Raw genomic sequence first — 14,058 nt, 5'->3', positions numbered from 1 at the left:
AATTTACGGGGTTTTATTATAGATTTATTAATAATTATATTAAAATAACTATACTTTTAATAAACTTATTAAAAAAGGCAAAGCTAAGATAGTTAGAGTTACTAATACCTACTATAAAGTTATTTAAAAGGCTATTAATAATATTTATTAATACGCTAATATTATAATATTTTAACCCTATTTTACTTACGTAGTTATAAATAAACGCTTTAGTTCGAGTTATTAACTTAGTAATTATATAATTATTTAAGGGTAATTAGTACTTAATTATTTATAAGTTAAGGAAATTAATAAATATAAAAAACTATTATAGTATAAGTAATATAGAGCTATTAATTATTATAAATATACTAAGAAACTAATAATACTACTTTACTTATAGCTAAGATTAGGTCGTAATATTTATAAACTATTTTAATTTATAGTTCTTAAATATTAAAAAGAGGCTAAATAGAAAATAATTATACTAATTAGACGAACTTATAGCGTTTAATATTAAAATTAAGTTTAAGCTAAGTATTAAGAACTTAATAAATAGACTATTATAAAAACCTAATTATAGTAAAAATAGTAATAATAATAAAATAGAGGAGCTATTATTAAAAATAAGAGAAGACTTATATAATATAAGAAATATATAAGAACTTTTTAGAATTATAATAATAAAATATACGAGGGCAAGCTATAGGAGTAGCTCCTAAGTAAAAAGGATAATAAGTATTTTAAAAATAAAACTAGTAGTAATATAAAGAAATAAGTAAAGGAGGTTAAGAGCTTTAATTTAAGGGAGCTCTGAGGAGTACTTCGAGAGGTATAATAAGATTATAAGCTTAGGGTATTAGAATTATAGTATAGTATTTAGGGAGCTACTTAAGCCTATTATTAGAACTATAAATTATAAGCTACTTATTCTATAAGACTCTAATATAATAAGAGTACCCAAAATAGTATTTAATAAAGAGGGGTTATTAATAATAAGTTAACTACGGGCTACTTAATAAGAGGACGCTTTTATAAAAAATAAGTAATAAACTAAAAGGAACTAACGGCTTTACTTAATTAAGAAAAAATAGTAATAGAGCTAAGTATACGACTTAAAAAGGCTACTATATTATAGTAGTTATATTTATATATTATTATATAAGGGGCTAAAGAGAGAGGTTATTAAAGTATATTATAATATACTTATAGTAGAATATTATAATATAAAGCGGATAATAATACTATTAAAACGCTACTATGATTAAAATAGAATAAATAAGGATATAAAAAGTTATATTAATACTTATATAGTATACTAATAAATAAAGCTTTATTATTATAAACTATATAGCTTATTATGCCCCCTACTTACCCCGGTTAGGCTATAATAAAAAATATTATTAAACTTTATTACGGGCTTATTTATATTAACTATACTAATTAAGAGGCGCCCCTATAACGCAGTACTCGTTATAATAAACCGATTTATAAAATATAGTATTTATATTACTATAAGGACGACCCTTATAGCCTAGGGATTTATAGATTTCTTATTTGTAAAGATCTTTATAAAATTTAAAATATTTAAAAAAATCGTCTTTAATAGGGGCTCGTTATTTATAAATAAATTTTAAACTTATCTCTACTACTTCTTAATAATAAAGAGGTATTTTAATACTACGTTCTACTTATAAACGGATAGTTAAATAGAATGATAAAACTAATACTTAAAGTAGTACTTTTATTACTTTTATACTTAAGATTAATTAGATTAAGTATAACGTCTTTACCTAGCTAAGTTTATATATAATAACGCTTAGTACTTAGTAATTTATAAAGCACTTACTAAGGCCCTACTTAGGTTTTTACCTACTTATTTTATATTAATTTTAATAGGGACTCGAGACAGTATATAGAATATTTTAACTAAAGAGTATATAGCTTAACTACGAGCTAATTAAAAAGCTCTATAACCCCTTATATAAAAAGTACGCGAGATATATAAGTAATAAGCTAATAAAGCTAGGATAAATATATTATATAAAATAGGTAACTAAGTATTATTATTAAAGAAGAATATTAAGAAATAATACCCTAGCTAGAAGTTAATTAATAAGTATTTAGGGCTATTTAAAGTTAAATTAATAGTTAGAACGGTAGGGGTTATTTACTAACTAGACGTACTAACGTAGTATAAAATATATAATATATTTTATATATCCCTACTTAAGCTATATTAATACTATAAAAAAGCCCTTTAAAAGCCCTTATTTATTAAGAATATAAATAGGGAGCTATTTTATAAAATAAAAAATATTATATAATATAGAGGGCTAAAGAAGAGGTAATAATACCTAATTAAGTAAAGGGAATATAATAATAATAAAAATACGTAAGAACTAGCTAAGTATATTAAAAATATAGCGTTAATTAAGATATATAAAAAACGAGTTTTAATTAAGTAGCGCGCCCTAGTTTTTAATAAGCTTAATAATATAATAAACTAGTTATTAATAATAAAAAAAGAGGGCTATATAGTTATAACTAAATAGTATAAACGTAATAACTTTAATATAGCTTTTTTAATCCTTAAGATTTATAAAAGGACTATCCTTATATATAGAGGGGCCGCCCTTATCCTTATTTTTAAGATTATTAAAAAAAAAGTAATTACCTTATTATTAATAAATTTATAAATAATTAGTTATGAATATAGAGTATAGGTAGAGTAACTATACTATTTTTAAAATATTATTTAAATAGCGCACTTTATTATAAATAGTACGTAATAATATAATTATTATATTATTATAGGATAAAAACGTAGCGCGGGAGGAGTTTATAGCTACCTTATTATTATTATTATTAATAATAAGAATAAAACGGGCCTCTTTATTAACGTACTTAAGTACCTTTTACGCATTATTAATAACGATTTTATAAGTTTATTAAAACTATAAAATAATATTAGTAACTTAAGTAATAACGACAATAAAGCAATAATAAAATAATAAACCTCTAAATCGTAAACGTTATTATTTAAAATAAGAGCAGTATTTTAAAAAGTTCGTACTATAGATTTTATAAACTTAGGGACCTAAAATATTATTAGCTAATATATAAGAAAAATAATAGAATAGTAATAATACTAAGCGCTTACTATATCTTTATAAAAATAGTTCTGCGTAATATATTTTATATAACGCATACTAAATTTTAAAAAAATATTAAATAAAGGAGCGGACTAAGAGTTTTAAATTATTAACTTAGCTAATTATAGTACTTAATTTTTAGATTAAGTACTTTATATATAACGTAAGTAGGGTAGGGGAGCGGGTATACTTAGCTAACTATAATTTTTTTAGCGTTCGCTTTTTTCTTTTTTTTAATAAGAGTTTATAATAATTAGTATAAGTAGTATATAAGTAATAATATATATATAAGGTTAAGGTAAATAAAAGGGATATTAGGCTTCTTAGGTAGACGGCTACTATTATTATTACTAGCCATACTTATAATACTAACAACTAATCCGCTACTAATTATAATAACGCTACTAAAAAGAGCTATACTTATATTATAATAAAATTAATAATAAATATAATATAACTCTAAAAAAAGTTAACTTAGACGTAGAGAGTATAAAAAATTAGGGAATTTAAAAAATATTTATTAATTATAAAATCTACGTAATAAAAAAGTAGTATAAACGTTAATAAAAGTAAAAGATTATATATAATTAGGATAACTATAAATAAAAAAAAAAAAAATTAAAAATCGTAGTACTTTAAAAAGGGGTTAATATTAATAAATAAAAATAGGGTAATAACTACTTAAGTACTAATAGTTATAAAAAACGGATTATAAGTAAGAATAACCTAGGTATAGAATTATAAAGCTAACCGAATTTATTATTTAAAATAAGGGGTTTATACTCGGGCTAATAAGTACCGCTTTTACTTACCTTTATACTATATATTAAAAAATTTTATAAATAAAGGATTAATATAGCGCACGTAAACTATAAATAGCTTTTAAAATAAAGCTTAGGGAAAGGAGTACTTTATTAAGTTTTATTAATTAAACCCCGTTAGTTAAGGGATAGCTTAAAAGGTATAAAAAGGGGGACTAAGTAATAAAAAAGTAGCTTAGGTATATATAGAGCGTTAGTAATACGCTTTAAGGGAAGGGTAGATTTTAATAATTTACCTTAGGGACCCTAATAGCAGTTAGCCTCTGTAAGCTTCTTCCCTATGTCACACACCTTTTGACAAATATATATCTCTTAGTTGAGTAATTGCCTAGAGTAAGTTCAATCGTTTTTGACACTATTATTGTCGGTGTGTGTGAGTTTGACTGATCGCGTGTAGCCAGTAATTTGACTTGGAGGACACGATGATGAGTTGGCTCCTTAGTGACTGGATGGGCTGGAAACAAAGTGGTGCAAACCCAGAAGTTCGTCCCTGTGGTATCTGTAGCACTCGAACGTAGCTGTACAGCTTTTGAGCAAAAGAATACATACAACAACTTACTTGCCTCATCGAAGGAAACTAGGAGTAAAGGGGACTGGCTGTCTTACGACACAGAAGTAATGGTGAAACCTTCTGGCCGTGAGAGTGATGTTTTACACTCAGCCTCATGAAAGAACGTTGTCTCGAACGGGTTTTCACGTGACTTCTTGCTGGGTTTGACGATCGTTACGCCTAGTTAACCGACCCCATCGGCCCTTGAAAATAAGATGCTATGGGCCCCATAGCAGACAAAGTCGGACTCGGTCTATCACTGATGTCACTGAAAACCTCCCAGCGGCTGCATAAGACCAGGAATAAGAGGGTGCGTCTACTGGTAGTCTCCGGCAGCTGAATTTTAACTCTTTTCTTGATTCGCTACGTTGTTTAGTCTTGCCATCTTACTTTGACAACTCGGCTAGGATTATGTGGCGTAGGCAGAATCTCAAGCTAATGGTTTTTAGGCCTCGAAGGTGGGGTCATTGAGGATGGATGCAAAACATTAGGATGATATGAAAGGTATGCCGCCATTCAGAAAACTCGAATAAGTGGCATTCCCAGGCACAATGAAGTGCATCGCACGACGTGGGCATACTATGCGCCTCAAGTTGTGATATCGGAGCAAACATCGGGGCAACTAGTTCATCCTTGGTAAATGAAGGGTCGCTACGAACCGGAAGAAGTGGGGTTGCAACTCGGCTAGCCAAACTCTCAATGAGTGACAATTAATATGGGCTTGAATTGAGTTGACCCAAACTAGCTTTGATTAAACGGTCTGTGAGGCTGATCAACTCGGTTTCTTCGGCCATTCCCGCCCCGCCTGAATTCTTGCAAATTACCTATCTTCTCCAACGTAGCCGGACTCACCGATACTCAACGGCCTGTGCTTCTATGAGTGGCACCTTCGTTCACCGCTGTGATAATCCGCAGGTGGAAAAGGCTCCGGATGGTGTTAGTCATTTGTTTCGAGTTTCCTAAGCCTAGTAATATACTGTGGCAGATTGCATCCGGACAAGCGTTAAAGTTGAGTTGCACTCAATGAGTGATCGGCGAGTTTTCAGGCGTTAATGTCGCTACATACACCTCTACTCGGGCTATGCATATTACTATCAAACATATGTGTCTATGGCAGGTCGGTAACGCCGCCTCTCGCATTTGTTCCTTTCCAATTACCTTACCCTATATCATATCATCGGCTTTTGGGGAATGTGGAGTTTCTGCCAAGGCACTATGTTCATGGCGTTGAGTGAGTAGAGCAAACTGAATCGGTCAATCATATTTCACCGAGAGTTTCTACAACTTTTCCATCCCACACTGTATTTGAGTTGAGTGTGCCTCCATCCTTACGAGATGCTAATTTTCAGTAAAACTGGCGCTGAAAGCCAATTTTATTGCAAGTAAGGCTATCAAGCTGACGGAAACTCCGTCATCGACACAAATGCCCGTCCTAGATATAAGGAATCATCCACGCAAAACGTGCCATGTATCAGACTAGCTATATTCCAGAGGACACTGCACTCCTTCTCAGTCCTCCAGTCACTCCTTAATTGCCCATCATGATCCGACACGCATTGACTTTGCTTCTGCTCTCGACGACCATTACTGGTCAGGTCACCTCTCCCGACAGTCCTTACAACCCCGAGTCGCAGGATGACGGCGATGCATTGGCAGAGAGGGCCGTCAGCCCTGGGATTAAACCTCTCCCAAGTGTGAAGCCGGCCCCGGGCTCGAAGCCAGCCCCGAGTGTCGTGCCTCCCCGAAATCAGACGTCATCTCACGTTCCATCGACGTTCTCCAAGTCGATCCGTATCACCACTTCCTCTCACTGGAGTAGCTATGCTCCTTCCTCTTCCCGGAAACCGACATGGAGCCCGCTTCCTTCTTCTACCCGGAAGCCTAGTCAACTTCCTTCCTCAACATGGCATAGCAGTGCCCTGAAGCCGTCGTCCACGCCGGCCCCGATCCATGTGAGCAACGGAGAGACGGTTGCCGCAGCTGTCGGCGCGGTTATTATCGGAGGAATCCTGGGTGGCTTTGTCATGGCGCCCTCTGGTGCGCTTCTGCCCATCGCGGCGGGACAGACTGCGGTATTGTCGGCAGCGGCCGGCTCCGGGGCCGCCGGGTCGATGCCCGAATTCGAATTGGATCCCGTCGAAGACAAGCCTGATCTGCCCGAGTCTGTCCCGGAGGTCAAGCCCACCCAGCAGAAGCCCACTGAGAAGCCCACCGAGAAGCCTGCGACGCCCACGCAGGTCCCCACTCCCTCTCAGTCTTATGACCCGGAGACTGCATCTGAGACCTACGACCCATGGACTTCTTCCGCACCGTGGTCATCCTCGGCTCCCCCATCAGAGTTTCCTTCCTCAACGAGCGCACCCTTCTCCTGGACCTCATCAGAGCCTGCCTCCTCTCTTGTGACCACCTCATCTGCGTGGAGCACTACCATCGCCACTTCAACTTCTTCAGCCGCTCCGACTAGCACTGCCCTCAACTGGATCGACCACGACAAGGTCGCCGCCTTGAACGAGGCAACATCTCTGGGATTGGAGGGCCAACTTCAGCTCCGGTTCAACCCTGAGCTGTTCGTTTCTGGAGGTTGTGATCCCTATCCGGCGGTTGACGCCTTTGGAAGTCTCGGGTAAGCCAACAAACATCTTGAAACAACATAACAGATAGCATGAGCTAATCATCATTTACAGAGCTGGTTTGAGACCTACCGGTGGCGGACGAAGCGGATGCGGCAACGGCGGAACCGGACAGGTCTACGTCCGCCGCGGAAGCAGTCAAGGCCGTACCGCCATCATGTACTCATACTACTTCCCCAAGGTCCGCTGGGCCAAGGGCAACGACAACGGCCACACTCACTACTGGGCCAGCATCGTCGTCTGGGTCAACCGATGGGGCTGCGAGGGCGACACGGACGTATCGGCCGTCTTCCCCGTTGGCGTGTCGTTCACCAGGGACCACACGGTATGGGATACTGCACAGACTGGTGACATCTCCTACTTAGAGTCGACGCACCCCAAGATGCAGATTCACGACAACGCCATGTCGCCTTTCACGGGCGCCGATGGTGACAAAGTCTTTGAGCGCACTCTCGTGGCTTGGGATGCCCTTCCTGACGCAGCTGAGCGCGCGCTGTCTCTTGTTGAGTATGAGAAGACCAAGGTGCCGTTCATTGACGCCAACTTCCAGACCTATCTCGATGCTGCGTATAAGGAGAGCTTCTACGGCGCCTTGACTGATCAGCAGGGCTGCGGCGGCACCAACTAGGTGAAGTGAGCCTTAGTAATCGGATATCGTGGAAGCTGAAGCTTTGGATGCGAAGGACGCATATAAGAGTAGCTGAATAGATTGATACTACGAATTAATCACCAACTCTAATCAATTTGCGTTGAGAGCCACGTGCATGTCAGGTTACAATATGGAGTCTCTCACATTACTTTTACGTTTAAAAACTCTCAGGATATTCAACCTCACCAACCGGATCAAATACCGCACGCGAGGACCTGAACATTTGATGAATAAACTACTCGGAATGGCTGGAAGACAGGACGACATTCCGAGACCATCAGCCTGCCTCGGGCACGTCACCGAACTCTTCATCCCGCCGGCGAGATCTTGCCTATTTCAACAGAGGTCCCCCATGCTTCAAATCCCGGGGATCCCACTTGGACCGAACCATTGGAGACAGCTATCCATTCTAAACACCCTCTTGACCCTCCATCTTGCCAGGTCTGCAACAAAACTGCGAAACACAGCCCATCCAATGCTATCTTGGTCGCTAATCTGGCAGAGCCCGCGTTCCGGCTGTCCGTAAAAGGCAAGGTGGAGCAGTGACAACGTCAAGCGCGGGCCGGATTTGCTTCGAAAATGCACGAAATGCGGGGAAAGATGGGAAAGATGGGGATGAGGGTTGGCCAGCGTTCCCGCCGGTTAAGCCTGATTCGGTAATTTTCCGCCGGCTAGTTGCCTTATGGGTTTCCCGCGGGTTATATTCCCTTTCACGAGATGCTCGTGGATACGTGAGGACGCCACTCTTGGGCGACGAAATTCCCCAATGAGGGACCTGGAGATGTGGATGACGGAGGGTATATAAGGGGATTCAGAACTCTTGAGCGATGACTGCGATCCTGCGAGTTTGATTTCATGTCTCTTTCACTTTCTCAAAGTGCTGTATCCTGATCACGAACACTCCGTATTTCAACCCGCACGCATTATAGACGCCATAACTAGTAGATATCTCTGTTGAAACTCTCTCGAATCTTCACAATGCCTCACGCTGAATCACCTACGCCTGATGCCCCTCCTACCATCAATGGTGTCCAACTCCACGTCAACGACGACCTCCTCTCCGCCAACGAAGTCGAACCCCTCATTCAATCCCACCTCACAGAAGACTTCGATGTCCTCCGCCAACGGTACCGTCAACACGGCTACCTTCTCATCAAGGGCCTCATCCCCCGCGAAGACGTGCTCTCCGCACGCGAATCATACTTCAACTCCCTCGCCCCTTCAGGCGTGATCAAGCCCGGCACGTCTCCGCGAGAAGGCATCTTCGACGACGCAAAGTCAGCCGCGGATTACCCAGGCATCGGCGCCGGCAGTGTCAAGAACGCGGCGCCGGGCGAGACAGACCGCTCCGAGATCTTCACCGAGGCGGCGCTCAAGGCGCATACCGAGGATTGGTATGCCGGCTCCGATGACGGCTCAGTCCGGGGCTTCTGCAACCACCCGGTCCTCCGCAACTTCGTCGCCGAGTTCACGGGCTGGGGTGACGAAAACACCCTCACCGTAAAGCGCACGCTCCTCCGCAACAACACCCCAGGCAACAAGGCCATTGGCGTGCACTATGACCAGTCCTTCATGCGCTACGGCGAGCCGACGTCCGTGACGGCATGGGTGCCGATCGGAGACGTCCGGCTCGAGGGCGGCGGGTTGATTTACATGCAGGACGGCGAGAAGCTTGGCGAAGAGATTGAAAACGAGTTTACAACGAAGGCAAAGGCAGCCGGGATGAGCGATGAGGAGACAAAAAATGCGTTCAATGCGAATATGATGAGCACTGGATTCTTGTGTGATGGGCCGGCGGACTTTGGACGGCGGTATGGGAAGAAGTGGCTGGTGAGCGCGTACGAGGCCGGCGATGTTGTCTTCCATTCGGCACACATGGTATGTTTCTTCCGCATTTGCATCAGGAAGTATTTTTGCAGATTGCTGACTACGATACTAGATTCATGCTTCGACCAAGAATTACGACCCTGAGGGGCGCATCCGACTTGGAACGGATCTGCGCTTTGTCGACAAGCGCCGCCCATGGGATACTGTAAGTCATGTTATGCCTGCTTGCGATGCTTTACTTGAAGAACGTCTCTAATAAACAGCAGCGTTGGGATAAGCATTACAGCTTCAACGATGGCGTCTGATCCGACCGGGGCCATTGCGCGTGACGCCGAGGACATCCCGACGCACGCATCTACGATGCAAAAATGTGTGAAGAGAAGAGATAGAGTCGACAATGACCATGACACATAGCCAGTGAAATCGAATCATCTTGATTGAAAGCTATCAAGTTGTGACCATTGCTCCTTCAAAGTCTTTACCAACGCCCCTGTCTTCCATTGGACGATGGTCCTTACTTGTGCGAGATACTTGATTGTATGTTCTCGTTCGAGGGGATGTCTTATCAAATGGCCGCCTGAGAGAAGTGTTAGGGTCACGGGGCTAGCAGGTATATCGTATCGATTGACTTACACAGAGACAGCATGTGTGCGGGCAAGTAGTATGCGTTGACAGCCTCATTTGACCGGGCCAAGCCCATGAGCATACATAAATAGAACGTGATTTCACGCTGTGTCATGTTTAGTCGAGTGCATGCGTTTCTTTCGACTGCAACTCACCTCGCTGTCCATCCTCTTCTTCGTTCCCTCGAATCCTGCTGTCGGATTTGAGCTGTTGTAATCCTGGAAGGAAAATATCGCTTTCGAAGCGTAGTAGTACCCGAGTGCAACGGTGCCTGCATGGGCCTTGCTGTCAGTGACTCTCCTACTCCATAAAGTCAAGAGGAACAGAGCAGCGTTTATTATGTGAAGGTTCATACCTGGATCTGCGGCCATCCACAGGGTCGGGAACGGTCTTCCTTTGGCCACATCCGCCCGTTCATAGAAAAGGGGCTGGAAAGATAGTGGCTTCTCTTTAAACCACACGTCGACGTCATTCTGCAACTCCTCCCAAGTCTCTGAGCTGCTTGTGCTAAATCCCGATCCGTCCTCCGGGAAGAAGAGTTTCAGCACTTTCGCAAACAGATAGACGATTCGGTTCGCGTGCGCTGTGTCGTCGTTGCTTCTGAACGTAGAAGACCTCTCAAAGTTTTCTAGGCAAATCTCGATTGGCGTCCTGCGAACTAGGAACACATAGAGTGCTTGTCGTAGGTGGACCCAACTCGCGGCCTCAGCCAGCCCGCCTTGCGTCACGAAACGGGCAATGGCGTCGTGATTGAGCAGGTTCCTCGTGCCTCGAAGGTGATGGTAGTGGGAGTCTGTCTCGTTGTCGTACTCTTCGTAGAGCCGCATGATCACGACAGCCGTCAGCAGAATCGAGTCCCATGTCTCTGGGGGTTGGGAGAAAGCTTCGATGAGCAGTTCGATGCAGCGATTGTGGTAGTACGTGCTCTCCAAGTCCGATTTTTCGCTTGTGTCGTCGTTCCCCTGCGTATCGAAACGACTGGCTAGTGCGAAGATGCCGTTGAGCAAGATTGGCTTGCGAAGGGCGAGACGGGGGACGTCAAGGGTGAAGGGGCGAGCATCGTGACACGCATCAATCTGGGATCATTAGATGCTATTGTATCCTCGCCAAAAAGGACGGAAATGGTGTAAGAGAACACTCACTGAAGGCGCTATTCTCAAGATATACGTGCGAAACAAGAAGGCCTGGCGTCCGGTAAATCCGCAATGCTCGGGGTCCACGGGCTGAATACGGAATTCTGCATCCGAAATGAGACTCTCAGCACGCTCCGAGGCAATCTGGTGTGAAGACCCGGCCTGCGTTGACGGCGAGTCCCCTAAGAGATATGAAATCTGGAGCTGTGGCTGGACCTCTCCAGATTGCCACTGTACGCTATCCGAAGTGGTGCCATCTCGCGCCGAGTCGAGATACCCGGGGCTTGATGTGAGGCTATCCCGGTGTTGTTGGCTTTCCTGCGGCGGCCCGCTGTTCAACACAAAGCCGATGGGCGCACTACCATCGCCGTGAGATCCATGTCCGGTGAATCGTTGTGCCGGGGCCTCGGCCCGGAACGCGTGCGTTGCCGGCGGTGAGTAGCCGAAGTTGAGCTGTCCTTCATATGGCGTCAAGCCGTGCGGGGATGGGTGAGATGTAAAGCTGTTACTTCTGTCGCCCGCTGTACGAACGGACTGGACGGCCGGTGATGAGGATGCCTCGGATGCTGCGTCGTCTACACGACTAACTTCGCTCTTGCGTCGGGCTGGACAGAGAGAGTAAGTTCCTGACCTGCATGGAGGGATTGAGTGATCGGCAAATGAACAAAAACGAGGCGGTGTGCGAGAAGCAAAAGCTGAAAGGGTCACCTCGGAGAGGAGGGGGCTAGCAGAAGACCCGGAGGGCCCGACGGGAAGGTTGGGCGCGGTAAAGCATCATCTGAGAAAGGAAGGTCAAGTCAAACCTCGGTGATCCGCCTTCTGAACTCTGTCCCCGGAGAGAGCTGCCTTTCTGGAGCTACCCGGCGCATGCTTAAAGCGTAACGTCGTGTCAAAGTGACATTCGAGATCGGCCTCGAAGCAGGCGCCGCAACCCGTCGCGCCGGGTTGAACAACACATTTACGGTGACGCCGCCGGCAGGCGTCACAGCAGCGTCGGGGCTTCATATACGGTCCCGGCCGCCGGAGGAGGGGACCGGAGCCTTATGTTTACTCGTATCCTCTCTCGCCCGCCGAGGTCTACGCAAAAGTCCGAGTGTCATCCGACTGTGAGCCCATCTGTTCGGGTATCTCCTAGGTGTATTGCGGTGTGTGACTGTGCCCTTGTTTCTGTTGACGTTTCTCTCTGCCTTTACCTCGGAGAGTAATCAAATCGACTCTGAATGGGCCGTTGGCGGTGGGTTTGCTTGCCGGAATGGGAGCGGGTGAGCAGACGACCGTACGATTTTGCGGGGGTGGAATGAAGAGAGTTGAATCCCGCGGGATACATGGCCTTTTGAAGACATGGGGAGCGCTTGGTCGGGGCTCGGGATCGACGCTAGGCGGGGGATAAATTGCGGGGTGAGCCCCCCTTCAAGGGAAGAAGTGTTTGTTGTCGAAACCATGACTTGTTTTGTGTCACGTTATTCCCTTCGTCGCCCAATGGTCCTGTTGTTGAGCAGGGTATCCATATCAATCAGAGTCTCCCCAGTTCTTGGTGTAAGTCGGAGTAGGTTGGCCAAGTGAAGTTATCATCGTGAAAAAGTCTCCGTTGATGTCGACGACCTGACGGAGAGAACAGCTCTGCAGCTGGGGGATGCATCGAGTCATGTTCAACAGAAGGCCAACGAGAACCATTCAAGATTCAATACCAGCTGCTGGGAAGAGATACTATGGGGGTACTTATAGGGCCACCACGAAGGAGCTTTCCGAGAGTCCGGTCAGAATCCCGCCCGATCTCCGGCCAGGCCATCGGGCTCTGAGCCAGCGCCCGACAACAGGGCACCGGTCAAGACAATTTAGACCGCAATCGCCGCCGTTTACCTATATTAGGGAACTCATGTCGCCATCCTAAGTGTGACATCTCGATGAGGTCTATTTCTCCGATGGCTAATAGTGTCTATTAGGGACTTCAGCCGCCCACACTCAGCCCGTGACAAAACTAGAGCGACTTCTCAACTCATCACCCCTTTCGAGTGAGCCAGTTTCAGTAGTTCCTAGCCTAACCAAGATTCTCGTGCTATGCCCGGAAGGATAGATGTGGGACGTCCGAAGTATCTTTCTCGTCAAGGCACATCCACCCATCGCATTCGATTCGCTCTCTATCGCAAGCATACGTCAACAATCATAAACAGCTTCGTAGCGATTCCTCTATACCAGAGGCCCTGCGCCGCCCTAAGTAGCATCACGGCGGCCTCAAACATAGTCCGGTGAACATTCGGGGAATTCCGAACCTTAAGCCGAAGCCCACGCGATTCAAGTAGCCTAAACATCTACCACAACATCGAGGCACAAGCTCTGGCATCGGCCGGCAACTCATAGTCATTCAACTCACTCATTGCCTGCCAACATGATTGCGTTGATTCAAGGTGATATTGCGAACAGATGTCAGCTGTCTCATTTTGCTACACGAAAAACTGCCTACGACACTCAAGAGCTAGATCTATGATCTATCTTACCAGATCCATCGCCGATGATGGCAGAAGGTAACTAGACGAGATGTCTTTGATCATCGTAAGCATCGTCAAGAGGCACTAGCACACCGTGATCGCACGCCTCAGTACAAGGAATAGAATTGTATTCAATTCGAAATCCGATGAGGGATGTTGGTAAAGTGATCATATCTCATTGCATCTGACATGAAGGTGAGTCGT

The 14,058-nt window shown here is 43.7% G+C and overlaps 4 protein-coding genes across 4 annotated transcripts; 3 read left to right on the top strand and 1 right to left on the bottom strand.

Moving 5' to 3' along the window:
• Positions 1-6,046: 6,046 nt before the first annotated feature.
• CTAM01_14744 (NPP1 domain-containing protein) lies at positions 6,047-7,763 on the top strand (the record flags this gene model as incomplete). The annotated part of the gene is made up of 2 exons (XM_060530743.1): positions 6,047-7,128; positions 7,190-7,763. 2 exons carry the CDS (start codon positions 6,047-6,049, stop codon positions 7,761-7,763), a joined length of 1,656 nt encoding a protein of 551 aa, XP_060374667.1.
• Positions 7,764-8,762: 999 nt separating this feature from the next.
• Positions 8,763-9,916, top strand: CTAM01_14743 (phytanoyl-CoA hydroxylase; the record flags this gene model as incomplete). Its single annotated transcript, XM_060530742.1, has 3 exons — positions 8,763-9,662; positions 9,724-9,816; positions 9,878-9,916. The coding sequence occupies 3 exons, from the start codon at positions 8,763-8,765 to the stop codon at positions 9,914-9,916; spliced, it is 1,032 nt and encodes a 343-aa protein (XP_060374666.1).
• A 290-nt stretch (positions 9,917-10,206) lies between these two features.
• On the bottom strand, positions 10,207-12,373 carry CTAM01_14742 (uncharacterized protein; the record flags this gene model as incomplete). Its single annotated transcript, XM_060530741.1, has 5 exons — positions 10,207-10,341; positions 10,391-10,506; positions 10,591-11,311; positions 11,378-11,973; positions 12,172-12,373. The coding sequence occupies 5 exons, from the start codon at positions 12,371-12,373 to the stop codon at positions 10,207-10,209; spliced, it is 1,770 nt and encodes a 589-aa protein (XP_060374665.1).
• Positions 12,374-12,808: 435 nt separating this feature from the next.
• CTAM01_14741 (uncharacterized protein) lies at positions 12,809-13,259 on the top strand (the record flags this gene model as incomplete). The annotated part of the gene is made up of 2 exons (XM_060530740.1): positions 12,809-12,904; positions 12,987-13,259. The coding sequence occupies 2 exons, from the start codon at positions 12,809-12,811 to the stop codon at positions 13,257-13,259; spliced, it is 369 nt and encodes a 122-aa protein (XP_060374664.1).
• Between the last annotated feature and the right edge of the window lie 799 nt (positions 13,260-14,058).

The sequence above is a fragment of the Colletotrichum tamarilloi genome (genome assembly GCF_030869305.1).
Source record: "Colletotrichum tamarilloi strain Tom-12 chromosome Unknown Scaffold_133.1, whole genome shotgun sequence".
NCBI lineage: Eukaryota > Fungi > Ascomycota > Sordariomycetes > Glomerellales > Glomerellaceae > Colletotrichum > Colletotrichum tamarilloi.
This window is presented reverse-complemented; position numbering and strand designations above follow the sequence as displayed.